At 48.9% G+C, this 19,728-nt stretch overlaps 1 protein-coding gene across 6 annotated transcripts in view; it reads right to left on the bottom strand.

Moving 5' to 3' along the window:
* Window positions 1-19,728, bottom strand: part of LOC139765190 (plexin-B-like) — a 538,550-nt gene that overhangs the window by 81,785 nt on the left and 437,037 nt on the right. For all 6 annotated transcript variants that reach the window (XM_071692470.1, XM_071692474.1, XM_071692472.1 and 3 more), the window contains exon 6: window positions 7,630-7,762. In XM_071692470.1, coding sequence (XP_071548571.1) covers window positions 7,630-7,762 — 133 coding nt within the window. The remainder of the gene's footprint in view (window positions 1-7,629; window positions 7,763-19,728) is intronic.

Here is a 19,728-nt window from a genome sequence, read left to right as displayed (position 1 = left end):
GGAGTCATAATACCTAAGGATTTTCTGGAGTCTCTTGCGGAGGTTTCTTCCTTGTGCAGCAAATGCAGGAAAACGTAATTTCCCCCCATAGGAAGACCTATAAACAGCAACCCCTAGAAAGAGGATGCCTGAACAGGTGTATCGCCGTCAGGTCCACAACAGCAACACTTCGTCATAACCTACCACACGTTGTGCTCCCACACCGCCGTGAAACACAAACACAACTTGCGAGACCAACTAGAGACACGAGGTTTGATGACCTAAGAGATACGGGACCCATCAGACAACAACACCGAACGACAACAGTGGATCCGGCCCACGGAAGGCGACGCATGGAAACACTTCACACGTACCGCGACCAACGAGGACCCCACAACACGGAGGGAGACAAAACTCACGAGAAACGAAACCCACAACACGCAACACAAGAAAACATGAACCACGGGCCACAAACCAAGAGGGTAAATCGACAAGACAGGACACGTCGCACAAGATGGGAACATCGGCTGGAAATTAACCAAGTCGCTCCACCAGAAATAATCACTGGCCACCAATCATGCGAAACTTCCAATCACTGGGATGAGACTTGGCCCAGTTAAATGAAGGGTGCATTGAAAAAAAATATATGAAAATGAAAAAACAAATCCTCCAACAGGGGGGGGTATAAGAGCGGCTCATTTCCTACTCATGCCACAAAAATTCTTAAAAGTCATTACGTTAAGAAAAAAAGAAAGCCATACCATATCCCTCCCCTTCCCTCGCTCCTCCTATTCCCTTGCTCGTGAAATATTCAAAGACGATAAATTCCAAATTTCTCCACTTTCTCGATTAGATTGATTAGCTTCGCTTCAAGAGGAACATAACCCTCCAAAGCGAAACATTCAATTCCGGCCCTTATGTTGGCGTGACCCAAAGCTGTTGGTGGCATTAAAAAAGAGGGACTGGAGGTTCCGTTGTAGGAGTGTGAAAGGGGGCGGTAACATATGCAGGAAAACAGTTTGGCTGGAGTGATTCAAGGACGTCTTTCAATAGATTCCAGCGGCTATATTGCACCGGCCACCTATTAATGCCAGCCTTGTTGCCTACACTACCGCTAACTAATTCACCCCTGCAACCACTGCCTCCACCACTACCACCACCAACAGCACCACCACTGATCGCTTCCATCCCCAATCTATCCCCATAACTCCACCACATACCCCTGCAGTCCCTCACCCAGCACGCCCTATTTTTCCACAATCACCATCAGCCTTCCTCCCAGGTCGTCACTGACCAACCTTTACCTTTCTCTCTCAACCACTACGCTTTCCAGTCTCCCCGATTGTTTCTTCCCTTCACAGCAAATCTCCTCACCCCGGCTCTCAACTATCCATCTACTGAACCTGCTCTTAATTTTCTTTCCCAAAACTTCCTACCCTTCCCTTTCCCTCCATTCACAAGTCTTACGTTTCTCTGCCTTTTCAAACCACTATCTTTACCCTCCCATCCATTCTCCCACCTTCCCTCTACCTCGATGTACTATCCTAAACCTCTTACCACTCCCTCTCTAAATAATTACCTCCACCCCCTGAACACCCCCGTCTCCACCATCACCACTTCCAGTACCCAGCGTATACAAACCCTTGTGACTTTATCACAAACCTTTGGCACATATGAGCCTGGATCGCTCTACCTGGCTATAAATGGCCTACTGGTCATACTAGACGTCAGATCAGCACGAAATGAAGGAACCTGACAGAAGAGGATTCATCAGTCATTTCTGTAAAGCTTTGGTCTAATCTCCTCAGCAGTTTCCGGCAAGATAATTTTTAAATTTTTTTTTTTTTGAAAATCAGGTCCTGTGGCGGCCATATCTGAAGACGGATCGACATGAAATGAGCGCCTTGATAAAGGACCATCCATAGATCATTTCTGTCAAGCTTCGTTTCAACCAACTCGGTGATTTTTGAAATCATAATGTGAAACTATACAAAAGGCGACGAAGGACGCAAAAGTGATGACGCTCCTCACAAGGTTAAGCTAGGGTCTTCCTACTGTCCAAATTCCTGGTTGCACAGCTTAGCGTCTGACAGCCTCCGTGTGCCACCTACAGGGCCGTGTGTCGCCCCAGTAGCAGTATGCCTCGGGTTCCGCCACAACGCGGTCCAAGAGCCACCATCTGCCGAGGCCTCACCCCTACACTAACCTCGCCTCCTGCGCATTAATCTTCATTCCGGCATCACTATAACACATTACCACGACGAAGGTAAATATGAAATAAATGTCGTCGGTATGCAAATGCGGTGAGGGGGCACCAGACTGAGGGAGCAAGCCTTCGCAAAAATCGTCTCCGTAACACACACTAGGCCTATCTCAGACCCTGGGTACTTTACGATTCAACTAATATCAAAATTTACGAGACTGTTTCTGGATTTCATTAGAGACGTGATGGCAGTGAAATGACAGGGGATGAGTGTTTTTAATCTGTTGGTCCTGCGACCCCGGCACGCGCAAAGCTACAGGCGAGATGATGTGGACTGCCCCCACCAGGAAGTGGACCTGGACACCAGCAGGCTGTCGGCATGGACCCCAGTAGGCTGTGGACTTGAACCCCAGCAGGTAATGGACCTGGAACCTAGCAGGTTGTGCACTTGGACCCCGGCAGGTAATGGACCTGGAACCTAGCAGGCTGCTGTCTTAGCTGTCCAAGAGGTGTGTTAGCTCATCTGTGCTGCAAGAGGTGCAGCAGCTCTGCACTGGTGCTGCAAGAGGTACGGTCGCTCCTAGCTGGTGGTTGGGGAGGAGGTAACGGCATCTCGTCTTCGGTAAGCATCCCCTCACAGCAGTTTCTCTCCAGGGAACATCTGCAACCTTCCTCCCCCTCAACCCTCAGCTTTCTTCGGCCATTTACTCAGGTACGGGATAACATTTAATCCCCTTTTTAAGAACTTCTCCCCTTCCTGGGTTTACCCCTCAGCGTTCCCCTCCAGCACAAATACATTTAAGATCAATCTAAAAGAAGCTCCCTCCCTTGCAGCCTAATTACTGCCTTCTTCCATTCACTTCCTTGTTCAAGATTTATTCATCGCACTCTCCCTTATTCTCTTTCTCTTTCTCTCTCTCTCTCTCACCCCAACTCACCTCTAACGTCGTCTTCCTCCATTATGAATGCTTCTCTTAGCCTCCAACTTCTCTCCCATTCTTCCCACCCCCTTTCCAGCTTGGTCCTCCCCTCTCTTGATTCATCTCCCACGCCACTCCTGAAGCAGAGGGTGGCGGCGGGGATGGAGGGACTGGGGGGGTTGAGTGGGGGAGTACGGGCTGGTATAATATTGGCGCAGGAGCGGCGGCGGGCGGGACAATAAGACATGTCTGCGGGACAGATCGCAGGCCCACAATAACGCCACGCTGCTGACCGCTCGTAAAATGCACAATAACTCCCTCACACGCCCGCTCACATTCCTCAGAATTTTTACCACCAATAAATCCCGGAGATGAATGTGGCCACAAGTACATCGTATACAGGAGAGGCCCCCTGCTTCCGAGGAGGCTGTAGCCTCCGTGATGTGATGGTGGCGATGGCAAGAGCTGGGAGGTGATGAAGTAGGTGACTGGTGGTGGCGACACTGCTTGATGGTCCTGAGGACGCTGAGGTGGAGCATGAGGCAGGGGAGGAGGAGGAGGTGATGCCGGTGGCAAAGAACGAGGTGGTGTGAAGTAGAAGAGATAGGGGGGAAAAAGTGAGTTAGAAGAGGTGGTGGGAAGGGAGAATAATGTGGTAACTGTGGAGAACAACAAACTATCAGGGAAGGAGAGAGGCAATAATGCGAGGAGAAAATAGTGATGAAACAAGTGGTCGTGGGTGTCGTGGGTGGTGGCTGTAAAGGACGGGATAGGGGAGGATAAGGACGAGAAAGAAATGATGGTTTGTGTGATGTTGGACGATGGGTGGCTTGACAGGAGGAAGAGGAAGGTGGAAGGTGAGGCAAAAGCCAAAGCTGGAAGGATCAGGGAAGGAGAGTCATCCTACTGAGTAGGACGTGAGGGAATAGGCGGGACAGCAGCTCAGACAGCGGGTACGGTTGTGCGACACAATCCTCGCCCGGGGGACTTCTGAAGGCAACGTCTGATTAATTTAAATTATAGTGGAATATTTCTGGAGTGTTGAGGGGCGGGTTGACCGGTGCCCCAGGCTTATACCCTCCACACACACACACACACACACCACGTTCTTCTCTTACCCATTACCCACAGTGTCATCCAACAGCTACTCATCTCCCACGCCCACAAACGTCCCTTCCCACATTACCGCCCCGAGGCCCGCCTACCAACCAGCCGACAGGTGGTGGGCGTATGTGGACAGTGTCCCTGCAGAAGTAAATGTACTCCTTCCCCTCCTCCTGTGGTTTTGCACGTCCTGCAAGCTTCTTATCGGGTTACTCATTACCCGTTCCGCTGCATTCCATTCCCGGGAGTGCAGTTATTCAAGGGATAAGTCTGCATGACGGTGTGCATGTGGACGAAGGTGTGTACACACGCGAAGACAAGGGATTTTGTACACACAGAGAACTGGTATGCACGCTCAAAACGTATGTACATACAGAATACCTACACACTCACGATACAATACATGGACTTTACAATACACTTTTCCCGTTGTAACCGTTCCCTGTGGCCAGGCTTGTTAAGCTCCCGCTACCACAGTTACAGAGGAAGTTGCAATTTTCACATTATCATTCCCTTTATCGGACAATTACCGACTGTCAGGCTAAATACCCAGCGGCGAAGCTTAACAGCGCCTGCCTCCGCCTCATCCAGAGCAAATCTGGTCCCTTCTCCCTCGCCCTCTCAACCACCAGCAGGCGATCAGGGGTCGCGCCCCTCGACTGCAGCATCCACCGTAGTCCTTACCTCCATCACCACACACGCCTCAGCACTGCTGGTCATGACAAAGTGAGAAATTAGAGGGAATGATAAATGTGTGTGTGTGTGTGTGTGTGTGTGTGTGTGTGTGTGTGTGTGTGTCTAGCCCACCCGGCATGCCAGCCAGCGACCTCTCCTGGCCCACCACCACCAGTGCCCACCGCACACTGTCACTCACGCGCCCCACCCCGTCACATCAATCATGCCTAGTTAAGGCGCCGTGTCAGACACAACCACGAATAAACACATTATCAAACCTTATTCAGGCACTGCAAAGATGGATGGGCGGGCGCGTTCGTACGTGGGCAGTCCTCCAGGGAAGAGGTAGTCACACGAACGCACGCTGTCCATCACATTAACGTGAGGTGGAGACGTTCTGGTGCTGCATCCACCCACATGCACTCCACCATAAACAACCACTCTACTGCTCGATCCCTGATGACCCCTTCGCCACTAAATTGCTACCGCAAGTCCACACTCGGTCTACCACAACAGGAGAAACACCTTAACCCATGGCGGACTTGCGACATAGTTTTCGGGTGGCGATACGAGTAACAGTGCGACCAACAACATGAACACGATCACCACCTAAATGGTATTTGGGGGGTCTCAAGTGGCAGGCGGGGGGAAGGGGTAGACTGGGAACCACCAGCACCACAGCCTCCTGTGAGAGGTGCAACAGGAGAGGACCAGTAAAAATCTTCAAGAGGGAGGGAGGAAGAGAGGTGCGGGACGAACAGCACCTCAGTATCTGGACGACCGTCGGGGTCTGGCAGATTTATGACACGGAGGAAGACTTTTTGGATAGCAGCCACGGGTGAGATGAGGAGGTCTCTCGGCCCCCAACAACAAGCATCGGTTGGGAAGACGACGCGGCCTGGGACCAGACAACCACAAATTACGGTGCCCAGTAACACTTCAGTCCCAGGTGGGAGGCAGACGGGGTCTGGGACCAGCACCACTTCAGTCCCAGGTGGAAGGGAGGCGGGGCCTGGGACTTGCACTGCCCCAGGTGGGATCGGGGACCAACATGTGGGTTAGAGACGGGTCCCACCAGCAAGCACGGCATAACACAGGTACGCTGGTAGTTACTGAGCGAGCCATGTGCGGAACGCACTGTTGCACGTCGCTCCAATAATTTATATCCCGGTCGCGGTATTTCTCGTGCCCTCCCTGGAATGCTGCGACACCGGACCTTCCGTCTCATTAGTCGTTTTCACGTACGACCAAATATCCACCTAACTCAACTCTGATTCCCAAAAAATCTCGGTCTTGACGCCCTGAAGTACACTGTTCCTCGAGACATCCACCTCTCCTTCGTGCCAATACCTCTGTAATTTCGACCAGCTTCGAAATTGACGTTATTACATATCAGTATTCTATACCTGAAAGTATTAGTGCCATAAAAAGCGTCATCATCGTTTTTATGTACTGCCTTGAAGGTCTGCAAGATCCAGCCGCCTACTATTTATTCAGAAGAGGCAACTGTTGTTACCATCATGGCTCCATAAGATCTAAACCTGACCGCCGACTTACCCCGTAGTGGCTTTCGTCTAGGGTTGCGGAGGTCTGTGTAGCCCTTATCCCCGCCTTGAGAGACAATGTCCCCAGCCATGATGGTGGTGAATGTGATAATCACCTGCACAACTTCCACACTCGGGCTGATCAAGCTTGCCCCTTAGAAAGATGAGGGGCCATGACATTTCGACACGAGTCCCAGTAATGACTTTCAGTGTACTTTCATTTCCCCCCCAATGATTAGCTTACACAGTCTGCCGTGTTCATCGCTCCAGCTGGGGAATGATTATTCGAAACTGGACTCCCAGGTGACGTCCTGTGAGTGAATTTAGGCACGGAATATTAAACAGGTCCCAATATTGCAAGTATTTAATGGAGCCGGTAAAAATTCATGGAAATATGGACAAATGATAGATCAGCTTTTCACTAATTCATGGGGGCGGTGTCGGCAAAACAATATCATAATCAGGAATGTTTAAGTGTGTTTAAAAACATTTACACCGAGATATCCATCCCATTCGCATTCTCAGCGATGCATTTGTGCTCAACGCGGCGGAGTCGATGTAAGGTGGTCCTTCCCAACAACACTTCGCTCAGTCCTCTTACATACACGGCTGTCTTCCCAGGACTCATTTTCAAGATGCTATATCCGTACTTCCCCTACGACGAAGGTCCTGAATGTATATTTGCAACGTTCTGAATCATGTAGATTCTCATCTCCCCGACGACCCACCCACTGGGACTGCAGCTGGTATAATCTAACGATGTGGAATACTGCTGCAAAGGTGAGTAGATATCTACCTTTCAATTTCAATTTCGCATGATACTTTTTTCTGTCCTCATTTTGCATCCAATGACACTGCAATCGCGTGTCATTGTCAGTACATTTCCGAACCACAATGTATCTGTGAGGGGCACAAGCGTTCCTGATGTACATCCGTATTCTCATGGAATGAACAATTTCGTCATTTCCATAGAATGTGTGGTGTTCGTAACCAGGCCTACCACACAGCCTTGTACCTATCCACGTTACATTATCGAGGCAATTCTGTTGTCTCCTACGTCTCAGACGACGCAGCGGGTCCGGAGGGCAGGAGAGAGAGAGAGAGAGAGAGAGAGAGAGAGAGAGAGAGAGAGAGAGAGAGAGAGAGAGAGAGAGAGAGAGAGAGAGAGAGAGAGAGAGAGAGAGTACTGCTAGAAGTAACTCACCGTAGCCATCTGGTCGACGGGGAGCCTGTCAGGGAGGATCATCTCGAAGTCGATACACTGCTGACCAGAGCCGAAGCTGAGCCAGCGAGGCGACGAGAAGGTGGCCTTCTGGCACGCCGACTGCACCGTGCACCTGCCGGAGGAGACAAGAACCCCATCAGTAGTGGTATTAAGGTCAGTCCTGGCATATCAAAACTGAATATTCTAAAACACTAAACACAATCACCTGAAAATATATATATATATATATATATATATATATATATATATATATATATATATATATATATATATATATATATATATATATATGTGTGTGTGTGTGTGTGTGTGTGTGTGTGTGTGAAAAGACATTTTGTATGAAGTAGGTACGTCAAAGAATTGTAAATAATCTTGGCAAAATCCACTCACGAATAATGCACATGTCTGTCTGTACTTACCCCACACCACCACAAGCACCTCGACTGAAGATATATCACAATGTAAAGTCTTCCTACCAATTCCAAATAGAAATAATCATGATTAGGAAAACACAAATCTACCTTAATTCACATTAGTTCACTAAAGAAGTTACATAAATACTTCAGTCATAGCTTACTGTATCAAGTAATGACAGGCAGAGAAATAAAGACTATCGCTTAAAGTATATAAAAAAATTAACAAAGTACATTACCTTACAAGGTGATACATGGTCCACGTGATTCAAAATATGTAGTCGCCATCAGGAGACTGATCCCTGTATTATCTTAAATAAAAGACGTAATCACGTAAGTGGTTTGAATTCTGTTTCGTTTTTCTGATAGTTTTGAGGAATCTGGTCAGGTCTTCCCCCATTTTTCTTTCTTCCCCGTAGGGCAAACATCTAAGGTTTTAAGCCTTCGCCTCAACTCAGTTCTCTTGATTCTAGTATCATCTTTGTTGCTCTCCTCTGGACCTCCCCTACTAGCTCACTTGCTTTATGAAGTGCAATAAACAAAACTTGAAAAGCACATCCTGGTGGTGACTTCGAGTACGAAATGAACAGCTTAACCAAAAACCTGAATGCAGTTCTCATATTTGCAAACACAAATACTTTGTCTCCTTAACTATTCTCCGAGGTTAGGACTATGGCGAAAGGTCAGGGATAATGTCCAAGTCTCTCTCACACACAGGATTCCCGAAGCTCATTTGCTGCAAGATTATACTTATACTGAGGCCTTCATTCATTCTGACCCATCCTAATTACTATACATTTACTTGGGATGAACACCATCAACCCTGTATCAGACCAACATTTGAAATCATGTAATCTGATGTAATCTTCCCCGCCTCTCACTCCCCTTCGTGTGTGTGTGTGTGTGTGTGTGTGTGTGTGTGTGTGTGTGTGTGTGTGTGTGTGTGTGTGATGAGGGGAACAATATGTGGCAGGACAGTAACGACTCCTCATAGGAACTAATGCCCAGATTCACCCCTAATGGCTTGATCTGCCGTAATTACAGCCCAAACCCTGACTCTTGCTGCCTTCCCCTCCTCCCCGTCCCAGTGGCTCGGCCAGGCGACATATGGCTGGACAAATTCGCCCATCTTCGCTCCACTCGCCACGGCTACACGAACCTTCCATCAGGCACACAGGACTGTGAGGGTACGTGTTCTCAACATGATTCGCCATCACACACACACACACACACACACACACACACACACACACACACACACACACACACACTCACGCACCAACACCACACGTTTATTTTTAACTTCATAAACGGCAGTAACAGACGAATGCAGCAAGATTGCAACTACAAACACACTGAATGTCCAAACCATCAGAAATAGGAAGGGGCAGACACAAACACATCCACAAAAAATACTTACACAGGTACACACGTCTTTGTAAGCGAAAATATGTACACACACACACACACACACACACACACACACACACACACACACACACACCTACTCTCTACTAAAAGAACAGAAAACGGGTTCCTCGCCAACACAACCACCACCATTACCGAAGTCCCAAACATATGATATTAAAATGGGAGTGTCAAGGGCCCGTAATGAATCCCTCGCCTCCCTGTTCTTCCCTTTACAACACACACACACACACACACACACACACACACACACGGGCACAAATCTCACCGACACCAGCCTGGGATACATGGGTGGTGGTGGTGGAGCCCCTGCTCCCCCCCCCCCTCCTCCACTAGCCTTTACGAGCAAGAAGAACACCTACGGCAGCCAGACGCAGAAGGAGTTGCCTCCTGCTGATCTGCCTCCAGCATGGGTCGAGAGAGAGAGAGAGAGAGAGAGAGAGAGAGAGAGAGAGAGAGAGAGAGAGAGAGAGAGAGAGAGAAACCCCGGGCCCAGGAAATTGCTAAACGTGTTTCCACCAGAATCTACATCTATTTATCAAAGTCCCTGTTTTTGTTAGTCCCTCCATGGTGTAATTTCCCCTTATCCCTCGCTCTGAAAATTACACCAATGAAAAAACTTTAATATATATATATATATATATATATATATATATATATATATATATATATATATATATATATATATATATATATATATATATGAAATATATTAAATATTATCCCTGGGGATAGGGGAGAAAGAATACTTCCCACGTATTCCCTGCGTGTCGTAGAAGGCGACTAAAAGGGGAGGGAGTGGGTGGCTGGAAATCCTCCCCTCTCGTTTTTTTTTAATTTTCCAAAAGAAGGAACAGAGAAGGAGGCCAGGTGAGGATTTTCCCTCTAAGGCCCAGTCCTTTGTTCTTAACGCTACCTCGCAAATGCGGGAAATGGCGAATAGTATAAAAAAAAAATTAAATATATATAAAATCAATAGTTTACAACTGCCATAAGACCCCTCTTGAAAATAACCTGGAGTTACAAGAAGCCCCCCGCCAATCAAAGGATGCGCTCCATCCAGTAGCAGGGAAATGATGGACTCTTATGGAGTGAGAAGTACTTTGACGGAACTCTGTATACTCCCGTTGATACAGTCTCGCTTAAGGCGACTTTTCACACGCACTGTTAACCTCGACTAGGCGGATACACCGCCATAACTATTCTGTACACACACAAACACCCTCACCACCAACGCATACCAACACAAAAACACCAACACCACCCACGGTAATGCGTGCCATCACAATGCCTTCATCATCAACTGTATCGCTACACACGTCAACACCATCAACACTATCAGGAGACACGCCCTGCACCATGAATCCACATTAACAGCATACACACAGATGAGCATGAAGGCATGGGACGGATTGTCATGCATTGAGACCACGCCAGGCTAGGACCAGTCGAATCTTTACGCTCTCTCTCTCTCTCTCTCTCTCTCTCTCTCTCTCTCTCTCTCTCTCTCTCTCTCTCTCTCTCTCTCTCTCTCTCTCTCTCTCTCTCTCTTCAATAAACCGTTCTTCATTCTTGTATTTTACACACACAAACACCTCCGCGGTGTAGCTGTTAGTGTTACTGACCATCACGTGCGCACGGGCCAGCTGGGATCATACCCGCGTCGGTTCGAGTCCTGGTCGGCGGATGCCTGCCCAAAGTCTACCCTGGTGTTCATCCCCCTAGAGGACAGTCGATAAAAAAACAGGTACCTGGCATAAGCTACGGTGTGTGTGTGTGTGTGTGTGTGTGTGTGTGTGTGTGTGTGTGTGTACACAGGAGTATAGACACTGCACATACATAGGCGGAGCAACACTGCAATGGATCTCACCACCAATCAACCACCATCCCAGCTAACGTCCCGCCACGTACTAACTACGCCACAAATACCATTGTTGTGCCACTTCCATCGTCACTAGTACAGACTGCCCTTCGAGAAGCAACCAAACGATATTAATCTACCAGAACGAAATGAGGCAGTGGAGGACTATTCCAGCCAGGGAAAGGAGGGAGGGAGAGATGTCTCCCTCGCTCCCATATCCCTTCCAGCTTTTCTCTCCCCTTCCCGCCACCTTTCCGCCACCTGAGAGGGTCGCCCCAAATTGCCTTATGAGGGCCCGATTATATTTGGGGGGAGAACTGCCGACGTCAGGCCTCAAGAAATATGGCCGACCAGATACAACGGCAGCTCGGAGCGACACATTTTTCTTTATCATCAACAATGCTGTTCTTCAGAGTTCGGGAGAAGGGGAGACGCGGGTCAAAATAAGAGGGATGGTCTCCCGGTGCAACGTAAGCGGATGTCAGACCCCGACCATCCGACAGTACCGTGACCCAAGCAAGACAAATTACGATGCGAAACATGGAAGCGTCAACATCACTGGAGAAACAAACACGTCGATACTCTAAAAAACTTCAAGATTGCTCTGGCATGTGAATGGGACGAAGCTAAGAACGCTCCTCCGGCGTTCAGCACGACGGAGGGTTCCTCCACTAACCGCTGCTCGTGCGCCTGCACAAGAGCGATGGTGGTGGAAGTCCCCGAAGGGCTGACTAGACATCCACCACCATCCCCACCCCTGGGACGTAACCCGGCCTCCTGGGCTACGGCTTCACTAAGTGCCTTATGAGTTTCCGATTGCTGCGGCGCGCGGCTTAACCCGTCGACCGGATACTTGGGTGATGAAGATTATAATGATGTGGTTAGGGGGACGCCGTAGCGAGCTGCCTTACTGTTCCTCTCCTCGATGGGAGAGGTTCCCATGATTCGTCACTCGCTACTGCTCAACGTATTCACTTGAAGAAGGACTGTAGTGACTGAGAGGCCATACCTATCATTGGATTTTAGTCTCCGAGGGAATAGTCTTCCCGACATTCACGCCCGAGGGCGTGATCTCTACCTCTCATAACTGGAGACCCGACGGATGTCCTGCGACGGAGGTAGAGTGAAGTAACAAGAACAAGCTGATCGCACGTGCTGACCCACTTGTGCGTGTGCGGTATCTACACACAACTGGACGGCACTAAGCAAAGCTGATCGCTAGTGACAGCTTCATCCCACGGAGCACCAACACAGCCCCACCATCTCCACCCCATGCTATCTACCAAAACGCCAAAAGGCCAACTTCTTCGCCCACACCATGTAGGCCCCTCCGTCTACACGCCCTTGCAAGACCATGTTGTCCAACACGAACAAGCTGATCAAAGGAACTTTTGGCAGGTATCTTATCTAAGTGAGATCTTGAAATTTGCCTACGGTTGGCTCATAGTATCTCATACTTTTATCAAATGAAGTTTATGACACTGAATGTTTATGGCACTGAATGCTCACAACATTTATATTTAACGTTTTATTTCATGTGTATGTGTGTGTGTGTGTGTGTGTGTGTGTGTGTGTGTGTGTGTGTGTGTGTGTGTGTGTGTGGGAGGGGGGGGGGGGAGCAGTGCAGATCTTTGTGCTAAAGAAGCGGGGAAACCCTTTATTTGACGGGGTCGAGGAGTCCCAATGACGGAAGTGAGTGTGACGGGAAGGAATGGGGAATGTGTTGCGTGTACTGGTACTGGAGGTACAAATGAGACGGGATGGAGAGTAAATGTGATGGAGCGGAAACTATAACACTGAGCGGGAAGTGCACTATATGCCCAGAACCAGGCGGGGCCGCTTGTGTTACACTCGGCTAAAGTTTTCCATTTATCATCCACATAAAAAACGTGATCTTGTTATAGGTCTATAGTCACGCCGTGGCCGTTGCCAAACGCACGACGATTAACCCACAACCCCTCCTCCCCATACACAGCAGCCTGTAATTCATCCATTTCCTTGGCAGGATATAAATTGCCAGCTACTGGGCCGTGACATATTTTCGGAAAAATAAGTTATAGAGAGTTCAGTGTGAAGGTTGCGCCGGCAATATGGGAGTTATGAAGAAGGAAAAATAACGGCGGTGAGTGGTTATACCACTGGACAATGCCTTACGCGGGAGCGAGCAGACGGGATCACGGAGGGCCCGATCTGCCAATCCCCTATAAAACTTCCATGTCAATATATATATATATATATATATATATATATATATATATATATATATATATATATATATATATATATATATACACACACACACACCATGTGGTGCTCCTTCAAAGCCATCTTCCCGCCAGCTGATAAGCTGGAGGAGTGGAGGGGGGGAGGGAGGTAAAGAGGACCCTTCTGCTTTACTATCCTGACCCTATCTATCCTCTTGAGTGCGGAGGGGTCTTCTGATTTACTGCCACGTCTCCCTGTATTGCGGTGGGTGGGAAGGAGCCCTGTGCTCTACAATCCTATCTTAAATTACACAGATTAGGGGTCCAGGATACTATTACTGCACCTCCAGCAGATAAAACTAGTCAAGAGACCAACAGGTCTTCTGTTTTGTGTCCTTCCCATACACTTGTGTGTCAAGATGGGATACAACAGTGGAAGGACGGTGAAGGCAGCGACAATAAGACCGTCCCACTGAGCCCGATCAAAACGACACTTCCCCAGCAACCGTTACCTACGACTCCACTGGTTTAAAAGCTGGCTTACCATCGGCGACAGTCTGAGAGCCGTCATCATAACCATTACCTTACAGATCATGTCTCTAACTTTAAAAGCGTTTGATCATTTCGTCAGTCTCCCCTACATGCATGGAACATCCTCGACACAACGTTCTGCATTTCTTCCACTGAGTATGACTCACCAACCCTTCATTCCACTGATCCACTATTTTTCCACTTGAGGGCAACAACCTCACCACCTTCACCAAGCTGAGGACGTGATCTCTACCACGCATCCACCACTCCTCCAGTATAACGAAGAACCATCTCCCCACCACATTGATCATCCCAATGATCAACCTCTCCCCCATCACACTGATCAACCATCTCTCCACCACGCTGATCTCTGTCCAACATAATGATCCAATACGTCTCTCCCCACCTGAATGACATCCACTCCCCTATACTGACCCATCACAATAACTTGCTGCTACCTCTCATCCACAACCTCCCCAACGTTGACCCCTCACCTCTCCCTCACAGTGATTCATCCACCTGTCCACCACAGTAGATCAATCTCGTCTCCCTTAAGCTAATCCAACACTCCTCCCCTACAATGATCAGTTATAACCTCCCCTACATTACTTCATCACCTTTCCACTACAGAATAACTCCCCACCCCACAGATACTACCTTACATTAATCCTCCACAGAGACTGGCATTTTATCCATAAAACTATCAACTCTCTGCATTAGTATCTAAAACTTTTCTCCACGACATTAATTCGTCTCCCCTCAATACGACTCAGTCCTTCTCATGAGCTTATCCAGCAACTACCTCCTCCAACGCCGACCCACAACACCAACCAACTAAGTCTCTACCACACTGATCCAAACCTAACTCTACCCCAAGGTTTACCTGAAGTCCAGCACCTCATCTATCACCACTATCAGTACTGGGATCTCAGCACGTATTCTACATCTTACTTTGCCAACATAACTCATCGCACATGGCCGTCACGTAAAGATACCAATTCACCGACAGTCTTCAACTTAATTCTGTGATGCACAACGACGCTGCAAGGCGCCCACCAATTATAAAATGCGGACGATACCATCTTTTTTTTAGGGGAGGCAGTCCAAAACAGCACATTGCATGACGGTGGTGTACATCAATTCCCCGAGAAGCAACGAACAGCATATGTTACGGAGGAGGTAAAAGTATATTAGGTGCGGTGGAGGATGTGGCGGTCAGCTGGAGACGCGTTAAAAATATGCCACAATATAGTAAAAGGCACACACACACACACACACACACACACACACACGCCTCACCTGAACGCACAGGAATTACAAGCAAACAAGAACCAGAGGTCTACGGTAAAAAGCAAACCCTGGCTGGAATTCTAAACCAGCATAATCCTGCTGGATCACAAGAAGACCGGCTCGAGCGCAGGACCAGATGGCTCACTTCGACTCCTGAGCTCCTCCTGCTGGTGGTGGTAACGAAGTGGGTAGGATGATACATATTAACCCGGCGGAAGCGCCGTCCGCAGCAGCGGGATTGCCGGCGGCGAGGGGCGGATATTGGGGTATCGTGGCCGTGAAAAATGTGTGAATGAGGTGGAGTCTGGCCGAAGCTCAGCGGCAAGATGAAGCCTAGAGTGTGGAGGGGGTTGATGTCTTCGTGTTTACCTCCAACACTGACCTCCTCATCAACGTGGATATTCTACTTTTGCCCTGATACCTAATCCTGATACTGATCTCCATCAACCCAATAATCAACCCCAATTAACGTTATTAGGTTAACTCGACCTCATTGACGTGGTTTACTCCTACATTATATGGTTTACCATTAGTTTACATCCAGCTCTTCCTCTCTAATAAACCTGTACGATCTTATACTCCTACCCTAATAATACCATAAGTTTCCGTTCTCATCCACTATCACAAACAGCCATGATAGTACCCAGCTGCTTGTAACTGTTGGAATTCAGTTGTACTAATAATAGCAAGGTCTACAAGACCGTAATGATAAGGTTAAATAGCGCTGAATAAGGTATACTGGCTGCTGTTAAAGTTTACCCGGAATCAGTGACAAGGTACACTCATTGTAAACAATGTGGTTTACTCGGTCTTACTGATAAAGTTTACACGTAAATTAGATCAACAACTCCGTGAGTGGGTGCAGGCGACAGGTGTCAGGTGTTGGGGTCAAAAAAACATTGGCAGCGATGGTGGAGGGAGGTCACGACCTCACACAGCTGCACCCCCAACACGTCACTACACTAATGAGGTCCCACAGGGCATCACGCCTGGGCAAACCTCCCACCCCACTCCATACTCTCTGGCGTTCCTTCTAACACACCCACAAATACACTACATTTCTATTACAGGAGGTACTCACGACTCAGAAAACACCCTCATACATAAATCTGATAAATAATTGTTGCTGTACTCACGTGATCTTTCTTAATTCCATTCACACCCAACATATTCATCGAGATTCCAAAGTCACACCCTGTTCAGTGGGGGCCGTAACAGCGCTCGTTACGTCCCGTGACGCGACGTAACAAGGTAGATTAGCTACAATGCGGGGGTGGGGGGGTGGGGGTTTAATAACCGTGAAAGGAGGACATTCTAAGGGATCTAGTTAAGATCTTATTAGGTATGATGGTTTTGGGTAGATCTGGTTCAATGTCACGAGGTTGAGATGTTTCAATATCATACCAAACAGGTCGAGACCTATTATGATGCTGGCGAGAGAGAGAGAGAAAAAAAAACATCTCCAATTAATGGGTTAATGACAGTCGTGGGGGAATGGCTGCACGCACGTCTCTAATAACCAGGGCTCAAAGTGATCGTGTACGTGATGGCAAATGTTTTTCGTCCTCACAACGTGCTCGGTGTTTGAGCCAATTACGCATTCTTCGTCAGGATACAATGAATCCCCGGAGTCAGCGAGATGCAGTCTGTATCATCTTAAATCAGTAACTCCCGCAGCTTCAGTGTCATCATCTCTTATCTGAAGAGTTATTATCGCTCGGACTGCCCCTGCTAGGACCTGCCCTGGTATGTACACCATCCCATGCTCCTCGCATCCCAACTATCCCCCCTGTTCCAAGGGCAGGACGGCGCCCACGGGTGTAAATGTCATGCAAGGTGACCACTTCCTGTTCTCGTGCGCGCGCGCGTGTGTGTGTGTGTGTGTGTGTGTGTGTGTGTGTGTGTGTGTGTGTGTGTGTGTGTGTGTGTGGGCCAACTGTGCCTGGGATCACTCACTCCCATCACACGTGGCCGGCCTGGCCTGGCCTGGCCTGCATGGGGTGGGTTATGGGGGGTGATGTATCATCTCTCCGTTTACCGGCATGTGAAAGCGCTGTCGGCGTGACGCACCTCTGAGTGCTTGACGTCCAGGTATATCGAGAATGCTGGAAGTCTGGACTTATCGTGACACAAATCCAGAAACTATTCGTCTCTTGGATGTAGAATGCAGCAGTTACTCACGGTTATATTTTCGACCGTTAAGGACCAGGTCATCGGTCACTCCACCATACCCAAACAGTCGCGTCGTCGTGCTCAATGGTCGTACCGTCGTGTTCGAGGGCCGTACCGTCGTGCCCTACAACAAGGGGTTTCTCTACCATTCGTTGCACGTGGTTAGCACAGGATGTATGACGCAGCCATACACCCCCTCCAGCCAACGTGGCCCGCCGCTCACGCACAAGAGATCATTCATCGCCGCGGACTCTCACCACCACAAAACTTCCGGCAGATCTCTCCCTCAGCATTCCTGGCCATGTGGACAATGCATGAGCGGGAAGGCGGGCAGGCAGGCAGGCTGCAATTAGCCTAGCCGGCGAAGACAGAGGAGGTCCTGTGGGGGCCCAGAGCCTTGCGATGAACGAGGGTGCGGCGTTAATGCTTTACAGACCTAATGGAGAGGCTGCGCACTGTACATCTCTCATACTCGCCCCACTGGTCCGACCAGCGGAGATGAATCAGGGGCGAGGGGAAGGGGCAGTGATAAGCCATGCCAGCTGGTGTAAAAGAGGCGCCAAATACGGGGTATCGGGGGGCAAGAGGGTAAGCATTCATCATCATGAGGTAAAATATGTTGGGAGACGATAATGTCCGAGGCTAACCGAGAAAACAGCAGCCAGAGGTGCATAATCACCCATTTATAGCATGGAACAACATGTGGTTCTGATGTCAGAGAAGAGGATGACGAAGGACACGCAGCGAGGGTGATTCTTGGGAGGAGGAAAGATGGCTGTGGATATAACACTGAGCAATGATGATCAAGAATGATGACCTCCCTCTGTACTGTAGCCTTTTAGACTTGGTTAATTCCGGCCCTACAGTGCTGGAGAACTCTTCATCACCACAGCCGTGGGACGGAGCCCTCCGGAGGGGCCAAAGTGAAGCACCTCACCTACACCAGGTATAGGTATACGTTCCTCCTGGCTGCCCTCACCGACTAAACTGTCATCTGCCCGTGCCGCACGTGTCACCTACACGCACATCAACAAATCGAGAGGCCCGTTTAACTTGTGACGAGGCTACAATGTTATTTGCCGCAGCGAGTGAGGGACAGATGAAAAAAAAAAAAAAAAGGCGAAGGGACAACTGGAATGAGATTACGCTTGGGTGGGACAGGAGGTGGGAGATAAACGACAACAGAGGCCCCAGACATTACTCATCGACTCGTTACAGAAACTACAAGGGTCACAGCATCATACTCTCCACAGAGATATGGGCGCGGCAAAATGCTACGGGGCTGGCCCAGCGTTAAAGGGTGCGGAGGTGTGCTTGGGAACCGGCCTGGAACAGCGTTGGGTGACCGCTACGGCAATGCGATCCCTCGACAGTGCCAGACGCATTGCCACACCACCGCAATTAACCCGCGCCACTTTGTGTAAGAAGCGTGAAGACCTGCTCGGTTGATTACGCGCTCCGCAAACATGACAACAAAAAAAAAGCCACGAGAGTTCAATCATCATTAGAAAGTCGTTAAGTTGAAAAGCAGGGTTGTTGGACAGACGAAGCACTTCCTGTGCGGTGGCTGAGGGAAGAGCAGAGACACGCTTACCCAGTGAGCCTTTCTACCGCAGCCCCAACCAGACTCTATCATGCTCAGCACCCGCCCAAGTAAAAGCCTTTTTCAACAGTTGGCCAGCAATCATCAGAAATACCACAGATGCACACTGGGGAAGTTCAAGACTGCCCTAGATAAGTATTCGCAAAGTTTACCAGGCCAGCCAAGCTGTGAAGGATACAAAGCCCTGGGGGCTGCCGCCTCCAACAGCTTGGTCGACCAACGACCCAACCCAGCAGCAGCCTCGAGCCCAACCTGAGCTGTGGAGGAAGAACAATCCCAAAGATTACACCAGGTGGTCACTAGGACCTACCCAACACGACTTCTTTTTTTTTTTTTTTAGCTCCTTCCAGACTCTCCATACCCAGGGATAGATGACCTAAGCAAGAGGACAGAGTCAAAGCCTCTCAAGGTCTTGTTATCATCCACGTAAATCAGTATGAATGTTCCGTGAGAAAGAAAGACCTTGTCCCAGTGAGCCGAGGCAGCTTCGAGGGTTCTACTCTTCCCGGCTGTGGATATAAGTCCTATGTCGAGTGGATACTCTCGTCCTCCTTTACTCCTCGTTCATCACCCTAA

This window comes from Panulirus ornatus, chromosome 53, assembly GCF_036320965.1.
Source record: "Panulirus ornatus isolate Po-2019 chromosome 53, ASM3632096v1, whole genome shotgun sequence".
In the NCBI taxonomy this organism is placed as follows: domain Eukaryota; kingdom Metazoa; phylum Arthropoda; class Malacostraca; order Decapoda; family Palinuridae; genus Panulirus; species Panulirus ornatus.
This window is presented reverse-complemented; position numbering and strand designations above follow the sequence as displayed.